The sequence below is a fragment of the Dermacentor andersoni genome, chromosome 3 (assembly GCF_023375885.2).
Source record: "Dermacentor andersoni chromosome 3, qqDerAnde1_hic_scaffold, whole genome shotgun sequence".
Taxonomy (NCBI): Eukaryota; Metazoa; Arthropoda; class Arachnida; order Ixodida; family Ixodidae; genus Dermacentor; species Dermacentor andersoni.
Window position 1 is genome coordinate 18267521 of NC_092816.1, and position 25985 is coordinate 18293505.

The following is a 25985-nucleotide window of genomic DNA, read 5'->3' on the forward strand; positions in this document are numbered from 1 at the left end:
TCGCAGCAGCGAAGAAGAATATACTGAATTACTGCAATAATAGCGCCGTGTTTTTCTGGCTGTGCTTTGAGCCACCAACCCGGCCGCCGTTTACGTCTCCGGTAACCCGGTAACCCGCAAACAGTAAGTTTGCGGACAAGCTAAAACTCTTATACTGATTAAGGATTGACTGACAACTACACAATTATGAACACGGGTGCATTGGGTTTATGTATTCTGAAGTCGTCCCTATATACGGGCTCATTTTCTGATAGGTGACACTGTGAGCACAACGCCCCAGCAAAATAAAAATGGTCGGTTCGGCGATAGACAGCGAGGTCACAAGGCGCGACGTTTCCTATCAGTGTCGTACGCGCTAGCGACTGCTTACTCCGTTGCGCGCATACACTCGCCAGACATGGGCTTCGCTGCGGCGTTGGCCGCCGTCGAATCGGCTACCGTCCATGTGTTCTCGGCGTTTTTCTTCGAGTACCGGACGCTTAAGGTGGTCCAGATCGGCAACAGGAAGATTGGCCTGCTGAACCGGACCATACAGCTCGTCATCATAGGCTTCATCATAGGGTGCGGAGTCTTCGCTGAGGCAAGCACACTCTGGGCGCGACGGCGTGGTAGCGAGCTTCGCTGGGCAACGCGATCAGTGATTGGTCGTGTCGATCACATAGAGCATGCTCTGGTGTCAATCGATGGAACGCTTTCGGGGACGCTGGATTTGCTTTTTTGTGACGCAGTGGTCAGCATGTCTCCTCTATAGGGCATCTGGCATTCTGCCAATAGATGGACACTGAAAGTGGTACATCCGAAAGTGATCCGTGGGCAATATACAGCCCCTGATTCTTTCGAAAGGGAGAGAGGTTGTTTCGGTATTGGTAAAAAAAAAAAAAAAAAAAAGACACAACAAATTTCGGGAATTCACTTATGTGTTTCGCGTCACTTATTGGCTTGCTATGCGTGCCTATTGGAAACTATATGACCGTTAGCATAAGTCTATCTGTTTCCCCATTTGTGTCGCTACATGTGTCATCTCACTTTTTTCTTCCGTCGATATAAACGTCTCTCCCACCCCCGAAATTTATTTGTGCCAGGGTACCTTGTATAAAATAAAACGACGTGCGACAACACGCGCACCCGCCGTGGTGGCTTAGCGGCGATGGTATTGCGCTGCTCAGCACGAATTCGCGGCGGCCGTGTTTCGATGGGGGCGAAATGCAAAAACGCCCGTGTGGCCCGTGCAGTGGAGGCACGTTAAAGACCCCCTGGAGGTCAGCATTATTCCTGAGTCCCACGCTACGGCGCGTCTCATAATCAAATCGTGGTTTCGGCACGTAAAACCCCAGAATTCATTCACAACACCCGACTGCCTGGCCACGCCCCGGTCAAGTGCGCCCCCCCCCTCCCCCCATCCACATATATTGCCGGCTGCGCCACTGGCGACATGGCAATACCCTCTTTCATTTCTAGATAGTTAAGATGGCAGCTTGGCTTCTCGACCAGTAGCGAAAATCTTATCAATTTATTTCGCTTACCATTGGGATAGCGATCACTGTTAGCTCGTAATTCTCGGGCAGAAGTGCTACGCGAGTGAGAGGAACTCGACGCCGCAGTTCCTGAGCACGGTGTCCGTTGTTACCCGGCAGCTTTCGGTTCACAAACCACGTTCCTGGCGCAGATACGCCCTGATCTACGAGAAGGGCTACCAGCGCTACAGTTCTTGCACGAGCGCTGTGACGGTGAAGGTGAAGGGCGCGCTGTCCACGGAGTCCCTCTCCGAGGACGCCTTCAAGCCGGCCCTCGGGGATACGCGCCACTACCGCAGGATGTGGGACAACGAGGACATCGTCGTACCGCCGCACGTGAGTGCTTCGGCTTTTGCTTCTTGTTGAAATGATGGGCAAGCGCAGCTACGTCGAGGAGGCAATAAAGACGGATCTCAGGCTGGATTGGTGAATTGTTCTGACGCGCCATAAGCATCAGTCTTAGCGTGAACAGAGTCTTGGTGAGCCAGAAAAAAGAGCATAACAAATGACTGGCGGAAATATCGAGCGCTGACCAATCGTTGAAAACAAAAGACGTTTCGGCTCTGCGCTACGCGGGGTTCTTGTACATTGTGGACAAGGTCCCCGTAGCAGGGCCGAAACTTTTCTTTTATATATATATATAACGATTAGTCGGTGCTCGACATTTCCCGCCATGAATTTTCGCGACCAGACGGGTTTCCGTCGATCCCAGGATCATAAGAAATAACTGTTGAAGTTCCTGCGTGTGATGTCATGAAAGTTGAATCACAGAGTTTCCTAAAAATAACTTCAGGAACAGCGTTTGCATAGGAATTTAATAGTTCACCAATAAACAGTGATTGCATTTCATTCTAAAGGAACAAAGGACTCAAGCCAGTGAGTCTCAAGAATTTCTTCCTGCTGAGAAAGGGCAATCGAGAAAATACTTTGAAATCCATCACGTACATGCGCCGCAGTCCGGCCACGTAATTCAAAAATGAAAAATTTGCCCTCGGTCTCTTCTGGGGTTTCAACCTTTCAAAACCTACTAACCTTTCAAAACAGTTATTTTTAGTCTAATAAATTCAGAAATTTTCGAAACTAATCTTCAATCTGTGTCCTTTTAAGTATAGCATTTGCAATGCCCTTCTCTTTACCGAACACCACGGCTGTGTCGCTCCATATTCTGGCTCATGTACAAACACTGAAAAATGAAAACAATTGACCAACTTGCCAACACGAAAGCCGACTTGAACCACCCTTCATAGAAAATTAGAAAATCATTAAAAAGGCGGACGCAAGAAGGAAGACAGGACGAGTGCTCGTCCTGTCTGGTCTTCCTTCTTGTATTTTGTGCGCCTCTGAAACTTTTCAATCAGCGACAGGAAACGGACGTGCCCCTCTCCTAGTTCTCGACCACGATTCACTGACGCGACTTTCGCCGCAATGCACGTAGTTGCTCAAATATAATTCTGTAGTTTGATGTGCCAAAATTACAACCTGATTATGAGGCACGCCGCGTCGGGTGGCTCCGGATTAATTTTCACCCCCGGGGGTTCTTTACCGGACACCCAATGCACGGTACTAGAGCGTTTATTTGCATTCCGCCCACATCGGAGCACGGCCGCCACGTCCGGGATCGAACCTGCTACCTCGAGCTCAGTGTAGCGCAACGCCATAGCGACAGGGCTACACCGCGTCACAGGAACAGAGTGTCGGAACCGCGATTTGCAGGCCCTCGGTTCGATTCCCGCACTTGATGAAATTCCACCATGATCTGTCTCCCACACAGAGCAAGTACTATATAAACAGTGATCGCCGGTTTATTTACTCCAGCCCGAGCGACCCTATCCTATCCGAGTTAGGCCGAGCTGGAGTATACGCGGGCGCATCTCGGTGAACAGGTGGCGGAGAAGAAGCTTGCACCCTCGCCTCCCTCGTGTACTGCAGCATGCACTGGCCGGACGGCTCGTGTGGACTTTAGCTGTAGTGTCACCGTTCTTTTTACTCCGCTACACTGTTACACAAGTGAGTCGTGACAAAAACAAAAGAAACTGACAACATGTGCGTGACACACACACGCGTTTGTCCGTTTCTCGTATTTTGTCCTTTGTTTAACAGTACAGCGCAGTGAATAGAACGATGTCATGCCAACTAACACCAGTCGAACCCTTATTGGTTAGCCAGAATGACAAATGTGCCTGCCGACAGTTCATTTTGTCTTATCCTCTCCACTGGTTTAGCCAAATAAATGACACCCCAACTCACAATGAAACTGATATCTGCAGAAGTGTTCGAGAGAGAATACAATTCTCACCATTGCCATTAATTGCAGGACTCGAACCAGTTCTTCATTACGACGAACGTTATACTGACACCTAACCAGACTATAAGCGCCTGTCCTGAGGTAAGCACAAAAAAGGGAACGAAGGGCACTTTTCTTTGCGTCGCGGGCTTGAGGACATCCGTTGCGTTTCAGGAACTGAGCATCAAGCAGGCGAGATGCAAATCGGAGAACGACACCACAAGTTGCAAGAGAGGCGCCTCCCTGAGACGTGGACACGGTACGTAGTGTATGCCACTCGCCGCTACAGATGTTCGAGCAAGATCGGTGCAGATTGCAGCTCGACCTCGCCCGCTTCATGCGCCAGCCTGACGGTGAGGCGTGAACAGTCACGTCGCACCAAAATGGGCGTCTGCGTGACAGTTGCGCTTTCGGCAGTTCAGCCTCGGTTTTATGAATGAAAATGGCAGGAATTCATTGCGCTGAGGAAATTAGCAGCGTTAGCTTTTTGCATAATTGGAACTGGTTCTCTAAGCTCCTCGGATAGCGGGTTACAAGTCTTTCGTTAGGATCAATTGTCTGACTACTTCACTAAAAAAACTAAGTCTAATATTCACAAGAACCTGTCTAATGACTGCCGCGAGTCATTTAAAATGTACGCCCCTGTGGTAAAAGCAATCCCGAGAAAATTGTAGAATTATCGCATAATTCTGTTTATTTATACAAAATTCACAACGCATTTTCTGAAACACCCTATATACTGAGGGTATTCAACTCACTTGGGCCAAACTTTAAAAATATTCAGATGCTACGTAGCTGAACAGAACCAAGGTAATGCTGTTTGCCGTCGAGTGGAGGTACTCAAACTGTTTCTTGCATCACGCCTAATTACATACTTAATGTTAAATAATTAATCAACTTCTCAAATATTATATTTAGATTAAAAGTGTGTATGAGAAAATTATAGAGAAACATCAGAAACCTCCGATACAGTTTTTTGTTGCTCGATGCGGGCTACATAAAAGTGTTTTTCCGAGCGTGAAATAAGTGAAACACCCTGTATATAAGTGTCTGTGTGTGTCTCCCACGATCCACCTTCTCACAGTACTATATATATATCAGGGGCGCAGCCGGGGGGGGGGGGGGCTTATGGGGCTTCAGCCCCCCCCCCCCCCCGAAATTCTTTTGCACAGCCGACCAAATTAACCCCCGGCGCCGGAAATCATTCTGGATTTTGTCTAGAACGTCTTTTTCACGCTCGAAAAGCCCTTTCACCGCAAAAATTGCGAACTCGGGCTGGATTTCGCGGCAGCGCCCATGCCCCGGGGGTCACATAACGTAAGCAGCCCTATCTGAGCAAAATGTTTCAAGGATGTTTTGATGGCGAACGGACTCGCCGCGGCTTCTCGCGGAAGCCGCGGAATCTACACTCTATCATGGTATCTAAGGAGTGCGTGGATGTAAATTCCGAAACTTTATGGGTATAAAGGTCTCATAAACTTTTGACGTGAAAGGTGCATTGACATTTCCAAACGTGTGCTATAGATCTTCAATTGCGGAACTTTGTAAGTTTAATGTTCCCATAAATATTTGACGCCGAAGGTTCATTAACTTTTCCAAAGTCGTACATCGGGCCATACAACGAGACAAGCCAAATGAACACACTATCAGACAAGTTGACAAAGCCCGCAGCGAGGCCCGATGAGACGAAGCGTTGTGCATTCGTGTCGTTATGTCACATAAAGAAACATCAAAATTTTTTTTCACCTGCGCCAAAGCATCCAGTGAAGTCACTAAAGCCAGCCAAGGTAACTACGTTCTTATTTCTATTTTCTACTTTGACTTTTAATCGCAAGGACACATTGAGCCTCTTCAATTTTTTTGTTCTCGCTCCCCTACCCGCTGGCTGCCAGAGCCAGCCAGAGCGCATGCGTTTTTCTCGTGTTGCCTCGACCACCGCGCGGCGCACTTCGGTGCGCGTTCGGTTTCCTCTGGCCGAGTGCATTTTCGCCTGGCAGAGTTTTGGACGCTTTCGAGCTAGCAGACGAGAAAAAGAAACAATGGTCGCTCGCCGCCATCAATGTGGGGACTCGACAGATTGCACCGCGTTCGCTTGAGCGCAGCCTCTCCAGAAAGTCTTGTCTCGCCGTTGTAGGATACCGAGCAGTATGCGCATGGTTCTTGGTGGACCAAGCGTCTCGTGTTTTCTTCGATATTCCTTTATTAGCCGCATGAGTTGCCCAAAGTAGGCATTCGATTGTGACCAACATACTTTCCTTCGCTTTTTTTTTTTCATTACGGTGCCCCCGCCCCACAAAAAAAAAAACGAAAAAAAAACGTTGTTTCGGCGCAGCGAATTGTCGCATGGTGAAAGTTCTATTTTGTTACTTCTTTTGTGGAAAGTAATGGGCCATGGGACGCTTCAGCTGCTGGATACCCTTATTATATTATTGCGATAGCAATTATATGGACATTCTAGGCGCATTCCTGCCGTCGCCCTCGCCCTCATGTTCCGCATAAAGTCCAAGGGCGATAACATCATAACCGCGCACCGCATGCTGTATGTGCGATTCACGTAGGGAGGGGGATGGGGGGCTGCAATGGGTGAGACGACGATGGTGGCTCAGTCTTGTGTGCGCAAGCGAGAAAAGTGAGGAGCAAGCGCGCCGCTTTCCGTCGCGGGCGATACATCGGGGGGAGTGGATGGAATGGGGGAGGGATCTAGGGTTCTGTAAATCTGTGATTGCGCAACATGTTTATCTGCCTTGTTTGACACATTATACACCGTGACTTTTTCTTAGATACGTAGATTTATTCGATACTTATACGTATGTTCAGATATCTTGCTGCGAGGTTTTGTGCATACGTGCACTGAACTTTGTTTCCAGTGACACTTTTTTGCCCTTTATCAAGCTGTATCTTGGCATTTGTATATTCCATTGTATCTTCGCATTTCTAATATGCGAGGGCGAGTCAAATGAAAGTGAGCCTACCTACCCTGCGCAATTATGGTTCTGTTAATTATCTGCAAGGCCTGCGCGTAGCACACAGGCATCTCTCACTTACAAAAGTGACACGCAGGGTTGAGGATAAATGTTCTTTAATGCGCTCATACACTGGGTTGAACATGGTTGCGTGACGTAATGGATGCTCCAGAAGTTGAGCAGCGTGGTGCCATGAGGTTTTTGACAGCTGAAGGTGTTTCCCAAAAAGAAATTAGTCACCGTATGGCTGCCGTGTACATTGAACATTGCATTTCATTGGCCACTGTGAAGCGTTAGAAAAAACAGTTCAAAGAAGGATGTGAAAGTTGCAAAGACGATCCCAGACCGGACCAAAGCCATCGTGCAATCACCCTTAACAATATTGCAAAGGTTGATGAGCTGATGACACAGGAACGGAGGATAAGCAACGATGAACTGGCAGAGCGTGTGAACATATGTCATGGTGCGGTTCACCGTCACCGTTCACGCCATAATTCATGAACATCTCGGTTATCGGCTCTTGTGTGCGCAATGGATGCCCAAGATGTTGAACCATCGCCAAAATACGGAGAAGTTCGGCGCTGCCTTTACTAATCAGATCCGGTATCACAATAAGGGTGACGATTTCTTGTCTGCAATTGTGATCGGAGACGAACCATCATGCCACTACTACGAGCCTGAAACACGACGGCAAAGCTTACTATGGAAACATTCGAATTCACCACCCTCAAAGAAAGCAAAGGTCGTCGTTTCCGCCGGAAAGGTGTTGTTGACGTTTATTTTTCGATCGTCAGGGGCCATTACTGATATAATTCTGCGGAATTACTGATAGTAGTTCTGCGGAAACCTGCAAGGTGGAGAGAAGTAATGAATAAAGGGAAATGGCTGGTGGATGTCTGATTTCCCTTTATTCATTACTTCTCTCCACCTTGCGGGTTTCCGCAGAACTACTACGTCAAACACTTGCCTTTGCTTCGTGTTGTCGACAAATTCGACTTCGCCCTGCCATCTGCTAGCCGCCTGGTTAGCTCAGATGGTAGAGCGGCTGCCCCGGAAAGGCGGTGGTCCCGGGTTCGAGTCCCGGACCAGGACGAATTTTTCTTCAACTATGAGGCTTTCCTTTCGAGGAACCCGTATGGGTTCCCGTTGTAGCAATTGCTACGATCGGGTGGATGTCTGATTTCCCTTTATTCATTACTGCTCTCCACCTTGCTCTCCATATATATATATATATATATATATATATATATATATATATATATATATATATATATATATATATATATCATGCCAAGCCAGCGAAAAAGAGACATCAAGGAAGAAGAAGTATCTTAATGATGGGAAATTTAGAGATGTCGGCCGGATAATGGAGCATCTGGCCTGCTACTCTACGTAAGGGAAGGGGAAGAGGTGAAGAAAAAGGGTCACAATGGGGGATGATAATGGGAGGAACGAGACACCAAGGAAAACATAGGGGAAATTACTTGTACTTACCAAGTTAATTAAATAAATGATAAATTAATCCCAATTTTATATATATATATTACACGGCATCAAGACATTCGAGACTAAAGTGAAAGACTTCGAACAATTTTTCCGGAGGCACCGCGAGTAGTGTACCGACGCTCAAAAAACATTCGCGATTTGATAGCCTCCAATATAGGCGCCTGCGTAGCTGCAGGTTGTAGTCCATACAGCAAGCCACGCTGTAAAGCATGCCCACATATGCTAATTACAATAACAGCGAAAAGCTCGGCTTCAAACTTCATGCTCCGTATCAAAGGCAGCTTCAACTGTGACACGTCGAAAGCCATTTCTCTGCTTGAGTATGGTACGTGCCACCTACAATATATTGGTCAAATAGAAACGCCGCTTAGAATCCGATTTAATAATCATCGTTCTTACGCAAAGCATTTCCCGCACCTTCCGCTGTCAAAACACCTGTGTGAACCCGCCGTGGTTGCTTAGTGGCTATGGTGTTGGGCCGGTATGCACGAGGTCGCGGGATCGAATCCCGGCCCCGGCGGCCGCATCTCCATGGGCGCGAAATGCGGAAACACCCGTGTACTTAGATTTAGGTGCACGTTAAAGAACCCCAGGTAGTCTAAATTTCCAGAGTACCTCACTACAGCGTGCCTCGTAATCAGAAAGTGTTTTTGGCACGTAAAACCCCATAATTAAATTAATTAATTAAAACACCTATGCACAACTGACACTCTTTCGACGGCATTAGAGTGACCATACTGGAATCTGGTTTTCCTTCTCACCACGATTGTCTAGTCCACGAACCTTATCTGATATACGAGTCCAAAGTTCTTTCTTGTGGCATTAACGAAATATCGGAAAACTAACCTGCATCACTAATTTAGATTGACGAGTTTATATATATATATCTTCTTGTGCACGTGCTCACGGTGGCGCTTTGTACGAGATTTTTCTATGTTGGGAAAGTTCCGATTGGTGCCCGGCGGCTGGCAGCTACGGCTGTGGCTTGAGCTGCACGGTTCGCATGATGACTGATGCTACGGGCGTCACCATTGCAATTTTAAGACGTTAGAAAGCTTTGGTCTTATAATGCATGATATACCGGTTTTTCCCCACGTGTGCGTTGTTAAATCTATCCGTGCGTGCGTTTTAAAATCTTGCTTTCTGCTGCAGTGCGTAATACGGCGCTAGCCTTTATCCTTTACTCGCATGCAGCTTTTGCTTCTTTTAGCACCGCATGATTATGCGATTACATGTGGTGACGTTGCCTATTTGCTGTGTTTTCTAGAACTGCCTGGCTATTTTCGAATTTTTTCTCCATCTAGTCGCTTTGTATTTCGTTTGTCTATGGCTTGATTATGCGCATGTTCGTGTGGGACAAAGTGATAAGTGTCTGGTGCCTAGATATACAACTGTGACGCCACTACACCTGCATTCACTCCGACGAAAGCTGCTCCTCCGGCCGAAACGTCAGTAAGTATATATCCCATAACGTTCGTCTTTTTTTTTTTGATATATATATATATATATATATATATACGACAGTGGCGTAGCCAGAAATTTCGTTCGGGGGGGGCTCACTTTGCAGCTCGGCCTCCTTCTTATAGAATTAGTCGAGGGATTAAGATTATATATATATATATATATATGTGTGTGTGTGTGTGTGTGTGTGTGTGTGTGTGTGTGTGTGTGTGTGTGTGTGTGTGTGTGTGTGTGTGTGTGTGTGTGTGTGTGTGTGTGTGTGTGTGTGTGTGTGTGTGTGTGTGTGTGTGTGTGTCGTTCAACAACCTTGCTTACATTTTCGTACATATGCAACGACCAGGGGAAAATCTCAATGACGCTTTCCTTTGTTAGAATGTATTGCGCAGGAGCAGCTGTCACCGGTTGTGTATTGCGAGTAATTGCTCCGAAATTATAGTCGCAACAGAGAGCACATATAAAAAGCAGGAGTTCTGCAACATATACGAGGGCGAGTCAAATGAAAGTGAGCCAATGCGAATATATGACAAACGGGGTACTTTATTTAAAAGTAGTCACCATGAGTATTTGGACACTTGTCCCACTAACGAGTCGTGTAATTCCCGTCTCATAAAACTCCTTGGGTTGCTGCCTCAAAAATCCGTAAATGACTGCACGTCATCTTCCGACACGAATCTGGTTCCCTTGAGCAGTTTCTTCAAATTTTACCAAATGTGGAAGACGCAAGGCAACAGGTCTGGGCTGCATGAGGGATGTTGCAGCGTTTCCCACTTGAACTTTGCCAGTTTTGTATTAACCACATCAGCGACGTGGGAACCGGTAATGTCGTGAAGCAAGATGTTCCCAATGCTCAATTTTCCACGTCGTTTGTTCTTAATTGCGACACGCAGCCGATCCGACCATTCACAATATCTGAAACGATTTAGAGTCTCTCTAGATTTAGAAAATTCGATCAATAGTGGCTCCTAAAGACCTAAAAAGAAGTCATCACTTTTCCGGCATAAATGACGGCCTTTGTTTTCCTTGGGAGTGGTGAATTCAAATGTTTCAACTGTAAGCTTTGCTGTAGTGTTTCAGGCTAGTAGTAGCGGCACCATCAGTCATCCCCGGTCACAATTGCAGACAAAAAGTCGTCACCCTCATCTGGGATTCTTTGACGTGCACTTAAATCTAAGTACACGGGTGTTTTCGCATTTCGCCTCCATCGAAATGCAGCCGCCGTGACCGGGATTCGATCTCGCGACCTCGTGCTCAGCAGCCCATACCATAGCCACTGAGGAACGACGGCCTTTTCAATTGTGTTCGGGGTGATTGCACGGTGGCTTTGGCCCGGCCATGGATCGTCTTTGTAACTTTCATTTGCTTCTTTGAACAGTTTGCTACAACGCTTCATAGTGGCCAATGAAACGCAATGTTCAACGCATACGGCAGCCATACGGCAAATAATTTCTTTTTGGGAAACATCTTCATTTGTCAAAAACCTCACGACACCAAGCTGTTCAACTTTCGGAGTGTCCATTATGTCACACACCCGTGTTCAACCCAGTGTATGAGAGCATTAAAGAACATTTTACCTCACCTCTGCATGTCAATTGTAAATGAGATGCGTATGTGCTACGCACATGCCTCGAAAATAATGAACCCAACCATTATTGCGCGGGGCGGGTTTTCTCACTTTCATTTGACTCGCCTTCGTACATTAGAAATGCGAAGATACAATGGAATATACAAATGTGAAGATACAGCTTGATACAGGGCAAAAAATTGTCACTGGAAACAATGTTCACTGCGCATATGCACAAAACCTCGCAACAAGATATTTAAATATACGCTAAAGTCACCAATAAATCTACGTGCCCAAGAAAAAGTCACTATATATTATGCGTCAAACAAGGCAAATAAACAGGCTGCGAAACCACAGATTCACAGATCACAGCACCCCGCCCCCCTCCCTCCACTCCCAAAATGTATCGCGTGCGACGGAAGGCGGCGCACTTCCTCCGCGCTTTTCTCCCTTGCGCACACAAGACTCAGCCACCACCGTCGGCTCACCCCTTCCCCCCCCCATGGTTTCACTCGCACATAGAGCATGCGGCGCGCGGTCACGATGTTATCGCCCTTGGCCTTTACTTATACGGAACATGAGGGCAACGGCAGGAATACGCCTCTAGTCTTCATATAGCTGCTATCGCAATAATATAATAGTATCCGGCAACTGAAGCGTTCCGTGGCCCATTACTTTCCGCGAAAGAAGTAACAAAATCGAACTTTCACCATTCGAAAATTCGCTGCGCCGCAACAATGTCTTCTTTTTTTTCTTTCGTGGGGCGGGGGGCGGCAAAATAGAATAGCGCAAAGGACAGCATGTTGGGCTACAATCGAATGCCTACTTTGGGCACCTAGTGTGGCTACCGAAGGAATATCGAAGAAAACGTGTGACGCTTGGTCCACAGGAAACCATACGCATACTGTTCGGCATCCTACACCGGCGAGACAAAATTTTCCGGAGAGGTTGCGCTCAAGCGAACGCGTTGCAATCCATCGAGTCCCCGCAGTGCTGGCGGCGAGCGACTATGCATTGTTTCTTTTTCTCGTCTGCTAGCCAGAAAGCGTCCAAAACTCTGCCAGGCGAAAATGCAGTCGGCCAGAGAAAAACAAACGCGCATCCAAGTGCGCCGCGCGGTTATCGATGCTGCAAGAGAAAAACGCATGCGCTCTGGCTGGATCGGCAGCCCGCGGGTTGCGAGAACAAAAAGAAAAAAGAAAGGAAATGACAAAGAGGCTCAAAATATCCTCGCGAATAAAAGTCTAGGTAGAAAAATAAATAAGAACTTAGTTACAATGGTGGCTTTAGTGTCTTGACATGGATGCTTTGGCGCAGGTGAAAAAAACAATGTTCATATTCTTTTCTGTGACCTGACGGCACAAATGAACCACCACAACGCTTTGTCTCATCGGACCTCGCTGCGTGCTTTGTCAACTTGTCTGATAGTATGTTGATTCGGTTTGTCTTGTTGTATGGCCCGATGTACGACTTTAGAAAAGTCTATGCACCTTTGGCTTCAAATGTTTACAACAGCATTAAACCCAAAAAGTTCCGGAATTGAAAATCTAAAGCACGACTTTGAAAATGTCAATGGACCTTTCGCATCAAAATGTTATGAGATCTTTATACCCACAACGTTTCAAAATTGAAATCCAAGCGCTCCGTAGATTCCGCGGCCTCCGCGAGATGCCGAAACGAGCCCGCTCGCCTTCAAAACGCCCTTGAAATTTTGTGCTCGGTGGGGCTCCTTGCGTTACGATATGTGACTCCCGATGCATGGGCGTTGCCGCGAAATCCAGCCCGATTTAGCAATGTTCACGCTAAAATGTCTTTTCGAGCGTCAATTAAGGACATTCTAGACAAAATCGAGCATGATTTCTGGCGCCGGGAGTTGTTTTGGTCGGCGGCGCATGTCAGCACGAAAAAATTTCGGGGGGGGGGGCTGAAGCCCCATAAGCCCCCCCCCCCCTGGCTACGCCCCTGATATACGAGCGAGTAAGGGAGACCGAGGTGCTCGATTTTTGCTAATCATGACCATATAAAGTCAACTGACAATTTCTTTTATTAATTTATTTTTCTTAAAGTGCCCAAGAACAGCTTTAGGCCTTAATATTGGTGCACTTGTGTTACACAAAGAAGATAAAACCGAAAAACAAGACAGAATATCTCAAACAACAGTGGTACAAAGCGCAACAAAAAAATTGAGTTATTCAGACAGGAGACAGATAGTGAGCAAATAGTAGAGCTGAATATATCAAGATCATCACGCAAATTATTTTGTTATGTTACAACACATGTTATGGCGCTAGAGGTGCAAAAGGAATTCACGTAGAAAATGCTAGGATTACGCAGGTTAGGGCGAGACACGCAGAACGTTAACAGCTGACAGGACAATGAAGTGAAGGAAAGCGTCAGGTAAATGAGGCTGTGGTTGAAATTGAAATGTCGAAATAATGAAGACAAGAGAAATGATACTGGACGAAAAAAAAAAAACTAAAGTATGGGGTTTTACATGCCAAAACCACTTTCTGATTATGAGGCACGCCGTAGTGGAGGACTTCGACCACCTGGGGTTCTTCAACGTGCACCTAAATCTAAGTACCACGGATGTTTTCGCCCCCATCGAAATGGGGCCGCCGTGGCCGGGATTCGATCCCGCAACCTCGTGCTCAGTAGCCCGACACCATAGCCACTGAGCAACCACGGCCGCTAAAAACTGGACAAAAATATAACTTGCCGGCGGTGGGAACCGAACCGCCAACCTCCGCATTACGCGTGCGTTGCACTACCAATTGTGATACGTCGACGGCTACCAATCTGTCCACAAGCTTGGGTACAAGGTTGGGTATTTATGTCTACTAAATCTAGCCTGGGAGTGTTAACAAGCGCCACTCGGAGCCATGGTGGGCGGATGTGGAACATTGTTTTTTGCCTGATGGAGTCACGTCACACGTGAAATTAGGAGATCAGGCACGTGGCTAAAAATTCCTCGTATACCTATAGTGACATCAAGGCTTCCAGATTCGAGACACTCGCTGTGAATGAACGAGAGAAGAAGGGAATAAAGTGAGGGGGGGCTCATCATGACCACATATATAGAGCCAACAGACAATGCATGTCCTCCAGCGACAAAGCACGGGCCACATTCTCGCAAGACCACTTTCGGGGATGTAATTTTCGGCGTGCATTCATTCGATGTGCCAGCGGACAGGATGCCCGATCCTATTGATTGAACTGGGCGTGATGCCGCTCAAAAGTGAAAGTATATATACTCCGACAGTGAACGACCGAGAACACGACCCCGTGTGTCGGCTGTTGATAAACACTTACGTATTCAGCTCGCGCGCTCGTTGTACGCGTGCCCGCCTGTGACGTAATTAATGTACGGATTCGTTGACATGACGCAGGCATCATGACGGGGCGCTGCGTAAGGGCGGCACACCCCGACGAAGACCAGTACGTCTGCGAGATACGCGGCTGGTGCCCCGTGGAAAGGCACGTCCTCCCCTTGTAAGCAGCCTGCAGTATACCGGTCCGATTGTGAGCTGTGCGCTCGTGTCTGCATTGCATCGTAATTACCTGCGGTCAGGCATCGGGAGATTGTGTGTGTGCACATACATTTAAGATGACTTAATTACGAACATTCGCGCACTTTCGTGCGTTTCCCGGCCCGGCTGACCGTGTTTGATGACGCATGTGCTTCGGGCGCTTGCGAGTAGAATAAACCGCGTGTTCCCATTTTGTGACCCCATAGAAAATAAATACGATGCACGTAACGCCCCCGTTTGACGGCGGGCAGATAATAATGTTGTGGTTTTAGCCCTCACGTTCTCCATATTTTTCGTCCTTGTCCTATAGCGCAATGTACCATGTGCGTTAAAACAAGGACATAGAACAGGAAAAACGTGTCGCCTTTTTCTTTTTCATTATTCTTTAGCGAATAAACCATGACGACATTCTTATTATTTGTCCATGCCTTGACAAACTGTTACATTTGGCTGGTCAGAAGTGTTGTTGACCTAGCTCGTCATGACACGTCAGCAGCACTTCTTTTTTTAGATAAATAAATGTCGCAGAGGGCGTAACGCGAAAGCATTTCAATGTTGTCGCCCCTTGCGTATACACTATAAGCGGTATGACGTTTATATAATTTTAATAAGGGCGTCATACGCACATGTAATTGATATGATCTTAATACGGGCAATAAATCTTTACCGCATACGGCGAACTAACCCACATCAATGTTTTCTAAGAAAGCATTCTTTTTTTTAAATTATATATTGACATCTGTTTCTTCGTTCTCGTTCCAGGAAGAATGGGGCAGGACTCTTGGCCGGCGTACGCAATTTTACGATTTTCATCAAAAACTACGTCCAGTTTCCTTTATTCAAAGTACGGAGGTAGGCATATATCGTCTCATCGGCTGTACCGTACATATGGGACACGCATGTTTAAAGATGATCTCCACGGGAAGTGCCGCGTATCCTCACTCCCTCCCTCTGTTTGCATGCGCTGTATGTATACGTACATCATGTGACTGCACGTCGTTGGCGTTTTTTTTTTCTTGTTTTTTTCTCCCCCTCCAACCAACCACGCCAACTACGCTAATCCAAACTGACCAACTACGCTAATCGCGAGATTGCCTCTTCCAATGAATGGTATACGTACGTAGTACATACACCCCGCGAAAAGGGGAAACAGGATGCAGTAGCGCCCTACACTGGATGAAACAAAATTTCTTACGTGATGACAGTGGACGACCGAAACGTTGACAGCATATATATATATATATATATATATATATATATATATATATATATATATATATATATATATATACGAAAATATAGGAAGGAATAGCACGAGGCCGCGCCTTCATTATCGCCGTGATCGATCACTAGGCGGCACGAATGATAAGAAACATATAGAATCGCATGAAAATAATATTTACAAAATAAGACCCTATATAGCTGTGTTTTCACAGCAGCCATGCACGCGCGGGGCCGATATGGGCTTTTATGGTCGATAAGACATCCACGCTGACTGCTGAGAACCGGTAATATCGGCGAAGGTAAGGAAACGAACGCTGCAAAAGACGTGACATGCAGCTGGCTAGGGTGACTACATATAGTTAGTAATATGGCAGCGACTATCTCTGGGAGAACACGAGTCGTGGATTACGCGCGCCATGGCGTTAATCCCATGGTCGCAGCCACGTATGTACCGATTCAGTTATCTGGCGCACAAGAAGGTTCGCGAGTGCTGCGTCGTCGGCACGTGCCTGCATTTCGGTTTACCGAGCCAGCGCACACTAAAACCACGACAAGTGCTTGGCTTTTACAGCGAAGCTGTTTATGCGGACCCTGTGCCGTCGTCGTTGTCGGACTTCGCTAAAAAGGGGCCACATGACGTAGCAGGAGAGGAAAAGAAAAGCTCAACAGGGGGAAAGGGGTTCGAGTTACCCCTTTTCCCCTGTGAGAATGTCATCTTACACGCGAATCATATACCATAGAGACGGTTGTCACACCGCGTATTTTCGGCGATTGAGCCAAATCGGCATCGAATTTATCGACGATTGATTCCACGTTGCCGCGAAAGAAACAAATGTTATGCTGGCGCTTTGCGGCCAACGAACAGTGCCCAGCGATTGAAAAGGAGCGCGTGGCTGCCGGCACTTCTTGCGTCAGCAAGAAGTGCTTACGTCGGGGCTGACGTCAGGAACGGTGCGTGGGAAACTACGTTCCCTCGGGGACTCCCTTGTTCACAGCAGACCATATCCGCGGTGGCGGATTCCGTCACAAAGCCTGGTTCGTCGAACTCATCTCGGCAATCCCGCGACGCAGAGTGGCGGACGTGACGCATTGTCCAAGAAAAGTTGACGCCGCTGTCGCAACTGGCTGGCAAAACTTGCACCTCAGCGGGCCGTTCTTAACAACATTCCATCCCAGCTACAACTAGGGAAGACCACGAGTAGTGCGTACTCCTGAGGAAGAAGCTGCCGACCGCGAGCGTCAGCAAAAGAAAAAAAAAAGAGAAAGGCGGAGCAACTTGCACGCGAAAAAAAAAAGCACGACAAAACACAGACGGTAACCTCACGCGCGCAAGAAAGAAAGAAAATGGGGAAAAACCCGCTGGGAGAACCGAAAAAAGATAACTCCTAAAGCACGCAAAAGCGTAAATGAGGTTAAAGAATGGTGAAACAAAAGATGTACAATGTATATACTGCTTGCGAAGTTTGACTTGCATGGTGTAACACTCGGTGTAATTAGCACAGGTTCGCTGTTCGACCATACCTTCATGGACTGGAGGGAGCGGTGATTTTTTTGCAGTGCGCGCTCGTATATATATATATATATATATATAGGATGTGTCTTCACCGATAGCGCCGGTGGCTGTAATCACTGATACGCTGGCGCCAGAACCCGGAGAACTTGCAGTGTTCCTCAATAGAAGTATAGCAGGGGTGCTATTCTGCATGGACATTGTCACATACCGCCACATTGTCGAATTCGCCATCGCGTCAGCTCTGCAGTAGAATTGCTCGCTGGGCAGGTTGGTGCGTCTTGGCAGGGACAGTGGAAGGTGACGAAAGCAAGCGCCGATTCGGAACTGTAATTCAGCTTGAAAGAACAGTGGCAATATAGCAAGGAAATCTAGCAATCGGGCTGTGAGCCTGAAGAAATCAAAACAAATGAAAACAAAACATAAGCGGAAAGCACGATACTATATACCAAGCGTATGAATCCTATTACCGGCACTCAAGATACGTTACTTCTTTTTCATGAAGGGCGACTGTATTGCTTTTTTTTCCAGCTCAATGTACGCGTATGTATATAGATTTCCTCTGTTATATAGCCAGTGCTCTTCTAGATTAAACATTAGCAGTTGCGAGTCAGCGCTCGTTGTCATGTTCCGCTGTCCCTTGCCGTTTGCGCTGATCACTTTCCTGCGAAGTTGCCATCTCTGCAGTAGATTTGGTGCTTCATGCTACGGACTCGTCTGGTTCGCTCAAAATGCCACCATTACAGAATACGCCGATGGGGCGGAATTTGACGACGTTAGCACCCGGGATATAAGAAGGACAATGGCGGGCCAGAGTATACAATGCGGCAAAACAGAAGCCTGTAGATATGAAAGCTTTTCACTGCGGCTTATCACAAATTTACAATACAAATTTCACCGTGTATTAAAAAAGAAAACTATAGATACGTCTGCTTGAGGCATGATAGGCATTTATTTGAAAACGTGGAAAAGGGTGGACGCTCGTACATTCAGCAACCTGAAAACACGCTTCTTTTTTTCGCAGAGCAGTCGTCTGGAGCTCATATTGCAGCGCGCCGTCTCATCGTGACACGGCGGTTTTCGAACGCGCGTGAAGGCGACAGTAGTGCCGCCAGACGTGCGGTCGCTTGGCTCGTCTGGCGTGACTCGGCACCATCCTGTGCCGAGTCACGCCCATCAACGTGCGCTCGCGTGGCGTCTGCTGCGGCGGCTGCATGCGAAACGATGTTCCGGAGCGCACGTGGCACCTTTATTTCAGAAGCCGTTTCCGCGCTGTCAAGTAACGCGGAAAATGAAACAAGGGATTCAAGCGTTTCTGTGATATAATAATGAACGCGCGCCCTGGCACAAAGCAAATGGTAAACGGAAGAGAGCGCAGGAACCACGGGAATTCCCTTAGCTATACCGCCGCTTTTTCTTTATTTGTTGGCAGATAGCGCAATTCTAATCCTCGAACTGGATTACTCGAAGAGGTGAACTTTATTGGCACAAGAAATCAAAATGCATAATCGGCTATAAGTAAAAAAAAAAACTAAATAATTTTTATCTAATTACGTTAGGGCTGATATTGAAATTTTAGATGTATGAATTGTCGCTAATAAGCTTGCAAGGCGTCTCTACTTAGAACCAATTCTCAGGACGGCACCAGTTCCGAGATATTCGTTTCTAAGATGTGCGACCAAATACATTGGAGTTGCGGTTACTTTAGTGATTCATTCCATAAAACGACGGTTTATTAATAAAGTGAGTGGAACACGCTGCATTTTGCCTCAAGTTTGGCCGCCCATATCTCGAAACCGGCGCCATCCTCAGAATTCGTTCCAAGTCGACAAGCCGTGCAAGCTTACCGGCAACAATTGGTAATTTACAATATATGGGCCGTAAAATAATGAGTAAAAACGTATTATTCGTGAAACTAGGTAATTACTCGATTATAAATTTCGATTTCTCGTGCAAGTAATGTACGCATCATCGAGTAATCCAGTTCAAGGATTAAAATTGTGCTATCTCCCACAGGCGAGTATATTAAAATTCTATAAACTGAATATATATATATATATATATATATATATATATATATATATATATATATATATATATATATATATATATATATATTGCAGCGAGAATAATATTGAGGTAGCGGTAACGAGACATGTATTTCAAAGGTGACTTCGTTCGTTTGTCTCGTTCTTGTCTCTTTTTCCTTTTTCTTTTTTTTACCACAACCCTTTTCTTTTTGCACATTTCGGGAAGTGCGCCCGTGGAGCACGTAAATGCCTTGAGCTGCCGTGAGCATTTCCCACAGTTCCCAAAAAAGTCTCTTGTGTTTCTATTATTTATTTATTTATTTATTTATTTATTTATTTATTTATTTATTTATTTACTTATTTATAGCCGTCTTTCCTCGTATATATCCATAACAAGGTGGCGTGAATCGTGTCAATCAGTATCAAGCTTTCAAAAAGCTGTCGTTATATCTGGGCTTTCCATCAATGGGATGTCGAACATAACTGAAGTGTGGTTGTTGTAATCTATAGCTTTTCTTTTTCTACTCGGGTTGTTCTCAGCCGACTCGTTCGGCCTCATAGTGTACTGTCACAAGTGAGCTGCGCTGCAACTCGTTCCCGCCGCAGCTTTACGAACACACGGCCTACAAATGTCGTGCTGTCCGGGTGGGGCTACGTAGGAAGACATGTAGTACATTGTTACAATGGGCGACTTCAGATGCGCGATCTTCGGGGAAGGTGTGCGCGAGTGTTCCACTTGTGAGTTGGCCGATTGCTCGCCACGCAGGCGCAACATCCCCGACCGGGTGAACGCGTCGTACCTGAGGTCCTGCCTTCACGAGACCAGCAAGTCGTCTCTCTGTCCGATTTTCCGCATCGGCGACATGGTCGAACAGGCTGGCGCGGACTTTGACACGATGGCGCGAAAGGTGCCTTTTTCAGTTTTTTCTATTGTTATGACTTGAAAAAAAAAATGAATTCCGAGCACCGATCGAACACCTTGCTTCTATTTCAAAAGAAGGGATAATACCAAATCACATCGACGTGAAGCCACACAACAATAACGGTCATCTGTCTTGTCTGCATTGCCTTTCTTTAACGCGGCGAGCCCGATATTTCCAAGTCACGAACGGCATGCCCGTTATCCGCATGACAGAGCATTCTCGACAGGAACGTAGCGAGCGCAGCGTTTTCAAGGAAGGAAACGCAAGCAAGACAGGTGACGATTATCGTTGTGGCGAATATACACCCCAAAGGGTGTGCATTTGGTTAGGAGTGTACAGACAGGATCAGCAAACATGCGTCATAATCGTGCCCCGAATGCACCCACTGCACGCGTATCAATAGTACCTCCTTTACTGAGCGTCCTCCGCGCGGAGCCGTTTGCGTCTGGAGTACGCAGGCCTGATGGATCGGTCAATCGATCGATTGATTGATTTTAGAGAGACTTAAGCGAAAGCTGCAAGCGAGGTTAAGCGAGCCTAACGCGGATGCTGCTTTAAATGACTATGAAAGATCACAAAGAACGGAGCATATTGCAAAAGACGTATAAAGGATAAACTACAGCATAATAATAAGGAATGAATATTAAGAAACGAAAATGGTATAAAGCACGCAATCACATTTCATAAAATAGGAAACAAAGGTCTCAGGGCACAGATATCTACTAAATGAAGAAACGTCCTAAAGAGATACATCTGCAGTTGTGAGAGAAGATCGTAAAGTGTATGACCACCTGAATTTTCTTATTGAACCTAAATTTAAATGCACGAGCATTACTGTATTAGGCCTCACCCACTATACGGTTGCTCTGTGGTTACGGCGCTCTGCTGACGAGCACAAGGTCGCGGGTTCGGTGGCCCCGATGGGGGCGGAATGCCGTCGTCGCGCAGGCACGATGAATAGCGAAGTTATGAATGATGCATTCTGCTCCGTCACCACTCCATTACACATTGCAGGGCGGGGTGATACAGATCATGATCACCTGGGACTGCGACCTCGACTACGATCCCAAGCACTGCCTTCCCGACTACTCCTTCCTGAGATTGGACGACCCGGACGCCAGGGTTGCACAAGGCTTCAACTTCAGGTCACTATTTATTAACAGTTCACACGGGAAGCTGATGGCAACAACAATTTTATGGGAGCGAGAAGAGTTCTTCTGCTCCTGCTACAAAATTCAACTGGTGGCCGGTGGTCTTAAAGAACAACTGGAATCCACAAAGTGACAAAGGGCCGAATGGAAAGCTTATAAGAAAGGCTCGTTTTTTCCCGGCGCATTTCTGCGCGCTCGGCGCCAGCGACCGAATCTATGTATACAAGCAGCAAAACTCATTTGAAAGCTGTGTCATCAGCAATGATCGGTGCCAAGATGTATAGCCGACGGAAATGTGTGCTTTCGCGCGCTTTCTGTCGATGTGAAAGGGAGAAAAAGACAGAAAAGTATTAAGTGACAAAGTAGCGTGGGGCCATCAGTGAAACGTGATGTTTTCGAAGCTAAGCTACTAAAATATTATCGTGTTTTACGTGCCAAAACCACTTTATGATTGAGGCACGCCGTAGTGGGGGACTCCGGAAATTTTGATCACCTGGGGTTCTTTAACGTGCACCTAAATCTAAGTACCGCGGATGTTTTCGCATTTCGCCCCCATCGTAATGCGGCCCCCGTGGCAGGGATTCAATCCCGCGACTTCGTGCTTAGCAGCCCAACGCCATAGCCATTAAGCAACCACGGCGGGTGAAGATAAGCTACTTTATTTTCTTACGAACTATAGGCCAGAAAACCAATGTGAGGAGTGACCTCGTTAGTCTTTACTAATTGATTGGCATAGAATAATAAGAGTCATGCGTAAGGGATCTGTGAACAATACAATAACGCTTATGTAATTTACGTAGTTCAAAGTGAAGGCAGTGTCAAAACATAAACACTTAAATGTACTGTAATGGCACTATAACTAATTATCGCGCCCACAGATGTAATTGGCAGCGTTAATGGCCGGTCCCTTCATTGTTTCGAATTATACCAAGCGTATGCATTGTGCAGGTACGCCAAGTACTACAGCGAGACTAGCCGGAGCTTGGTCAAGGCATACGGCATCAACTTCGTCGTGCTGGTGCGAGGCGAAGCGGGTAGAACGAGCATCATCCCCATAGCTGTCACGCTCGGCTCGGGGCTCGGCCTGCTCGCGGTGGTGAGAATCCCGCATCCCATCATCCAAGCTCAGACACTGTTCGCCCGATCGTTCGAAGAACGAGAGGGATTGCTTGAAAGTTTGCAATGTCGTAACGTCGAGCATATACGAATGCGCCATGATGTTGCTTCAAGAAAGCAAACTGTTTGCAGAGTAATTAAATGCGCAAAACCAGAACAGCTTGCGAAAGTGTGTGCAGCGTCGTCGTCTATACCACACACATCTCAGGGTTCGGTCGGCGCCGATATTATTGCTGCGCAATATCGCGACAGGTCCAGCTTTATGCACTTCCTTTAACGTAACTTTCTTGAATACGTACAACTTTCTTGAACGGGGCCTGTAGTTACATAAAATGCAACTCCTTCAGCTGCGCCTCAAGCTCTGCTCGCAGCTCACAAGTGTACACGACGAGCGTAACATATCTGGCAACAAGTTAGCGTAATTTTTTTAGCGACGGCTGAGATCGTTTGATGCCTCCGTACGCAGGCTACCGTGCTGTGCGACTTCGTGGCTGTCCACTTCGACAAAAGGAAAAAACTCTACAAAGCCAAGAAGTTCAAGTTTGTCTCGAAGAGGGACAGTTGCAACGTAAGCGACCTTCCAGTGTCTCACGTTAGTGCCATTATCATTTCTAGGGAGAAGCTTCCACTGCCTTTGTGAACTGCCTCATTCCCTCCCCCCTCTCTCTCTACCGAAAAAATAAATAAATAAATAAATAAAGAATCGACTCCGCAACATTTTAGGACGAGAACAAAGACGAAATACACCAAAAGCAAAGAAGTTAGTCTTATCAAACTTCTTTTCATCAGCCCTTCCGTGCACTGTGTGAAGAAGGACGAGCAGCGAAGCTATGGTGTTTTACCTCATTCGACGCATCTAAGTATATATATATATATATATATATATATATATATATATATATATATATATATATATATATATATATATATATATATATATATATATATATATATATATATATATATATATATATATATATATATATATGTATATATATATATATATATATATATATTATTATTATTATTATTATTATTATTATTATTATTATTATTATTATTATTATTATTAAGAACATGAGGCTGTGTAGAAGCCCATGTATTGACAACGGACGGGAATTCCAAAATATTTACAACTTCACTGTGAACTACGTAATTGCGAAAAGTAGATGAAACTCGGCGTAACGTTAGAGCCGTCTTAGCGTCTAATTGTCACATAATTTGTTTCGGGATATTTTTTAGAAAGCAAGAGTTACAAACGTTTTCTGTAACCATACTCCCTCCGTATTCACAGCAGACGGGAATTCTGTAAGGTTTACAACTTCACTGTGAAGTAACTAATTATGACAAGTAAATGAAACTTGCCATAATGATAGAGTTGTCTTAGCGGACAATTTCAGTGCCAGTGGATGAGAGGAGAACGTGGACGAGAAGGGTTTGCCTGCAGGGCCTATGTATGACCTGACTGCGGCATGTAGATGATTATCGCTTTCTTTACTTCATACTCGCGGCCATGGTAATATGAGAAAACAACGTGCTTTATCGTACCGTCCATCACTCTGCGCGCATCGGATTTAGTTCTAGGCATGCATGACGTTCTCAAACAATACTTTGCGAAGAACTTTGTTCGACATGACGAACGGCAAAGAGCAGTGTCAATACAGTCGCTTACTCGTGTTGCCTGCACTCTGTCCTCTCGTACATATTGCAGTAATCAAATGACATTACCGCTGTTGACATGCAGTATAAGGGCCTACAGTAAAGAGTTGATGTTTATCATGAATTCGGAAGTTTGTCACGAATAATTTACGCGCGCAAAACACCATCGGGAAGCGCGTCAGATCACGCCTGCAGTGATAAATCCGATGCTCAGCGCGAAGTTTCGTCAGCATAACTTCACGTGCCACTATTGCGAAGAGCCACCCTCTTCAGCGGCTCCGTTCTGCCTATTCGACGTGCAAAATTTGAAATCCGAAAACGAAACACGGGCCAGACGAAACAGGCCTGGTGGCGATCAGAGAGCGCGGCCGGTAGAGCCCACACACAGGCGTGCGCATGTCGTCAGAGGGCAGCGGTAAGTGGGGCGGAAAGGGCCAGCCGACACCCCAATATTTCCTCCCCTCTTTCCACCATGTAGTGCCAAGTGATAGGGTGCCCTCGTGGATACCCAACGAAAACAGAGTATCATGTACTGCCCCCCCCCCCCCCCCCCCCCCCACAGCCTTGATTACATTCCAGCAAAACCATTTGTCAAGGCCGCTAATATCGCGAAAGGAATAGGATTTTTTTTTTCTTTTGCAAGAAAACATATGGTCAGATCGCGCAATATTTTTTCCTTCCTGTTGTACGAGGACATACAGGGTGCCCCAGCTAACTTTTGCCAGAGTTTAAAAATATGCGAATGCCACGTAGCTGGATAGAACCAAGGTAATGTTGTTTGCCGTCGCTTGGAGATGCTCAGATTATCTTTTTCATTCTACCTGAATACATTACTAGCCCTAATTAATTAATCAACTTCTCAAATATTATAATTAGATTAAAAGTGTCAATGGGAAATTTGTAGAGCGACACGAAAAACTCTCGATATAGTTTTCTGTTGCTCAATACGTGCTACATAAAAGTGTTTTTGAGAGCGTGAAAGAAGCCCGCGAATACACGCAAAATCCCTCTAGCGGCACTTTATCGTGTGCGATAAACCATGTTGCTATAGCGCCGAGTCTTTTGTCTTCTCTGTCGTCTTGCGTGCCCTGTTTGCGCTCCATATCACGTGATGTAATGCCAACTAGCCAATTGTTCTTGTGTTTTCTCTATATAGCCGCGACTGTAGATTTATTTGAGTCTGCGTCTCTCTCGTGCCGCTCCGTTACTCCTGTTGGCTGTCGGTGGGCTGTCATCGACCTGTCGCCGATATTTGTCCTTCCACAGTTGAAGGTGCCCTGTCCCGACTTGGGTGGTTCGAGACTCAAGCGCCGGAGCCAGGTGCCCTTCCTGCGGGCCCAGAGATCTGCCAGCAGTACGGACAGCCGGCCCTCGCAAGAAGACAGCAGTTGACTGATCCGCGGAATGATACCCAGCATTTCCCGATAACTAAAATCAATACTGGCACCTTGGAACGCTGTCGACCGACAGCCTTTCGCGGGGGTGTCGGTCGCGTGTCACCTCGCCGTGATTGATGAGGGGTTGCGAGGCGATAATAAAAAGCTTACAGGATA

General features: G+C 46.4%; 1 protein-coding gene across 3 annotated transcripts; it reads left to right on the plus strand.

The window, feature by feature from the left end:
* The first annotated feature begins 283 nt into the window (after positions 1-283).
* LOC126519869 (P2X purinoceptor 4-like) lies at positions 284-25985 on the plus strand. 3 transcript variants are annotated; one of them, XM_055065549.2, is made up of 11 exons: positions 284-561; positions 1667-1850; positions 3829-3900; positions 3973-4057; positions 14679-14781; positions 15582-15671; positions 20350-20491; positions 21521-21651; positions 22606-22753; positions 23240-23365; positions 25699-25985. In XM_055065549.2, exons 1-11 carry the CDS (start codon positions 398-400, stop codon positions 25822-25824), a joined length of 1371 nt encoding a protein of 456 aa, XP_054921524.1. In that variant the 5' UTR covers positions 284-397; the 3' UTR covers positions 25825-25985. The 3 variants fall into 3 exon arrangements, with proteins under 3 accessions (XP_054921524.1, XP_054921525.1, XP_050025123.1); XM_050169166.3 differs by having other exon boundaries at positions 351-561; positions 23240-23341; XM_055065550.2 differs by lacking the exons at positions 3829-3900; positions 3973-4057 and having other exon boundaries at positions 286-580.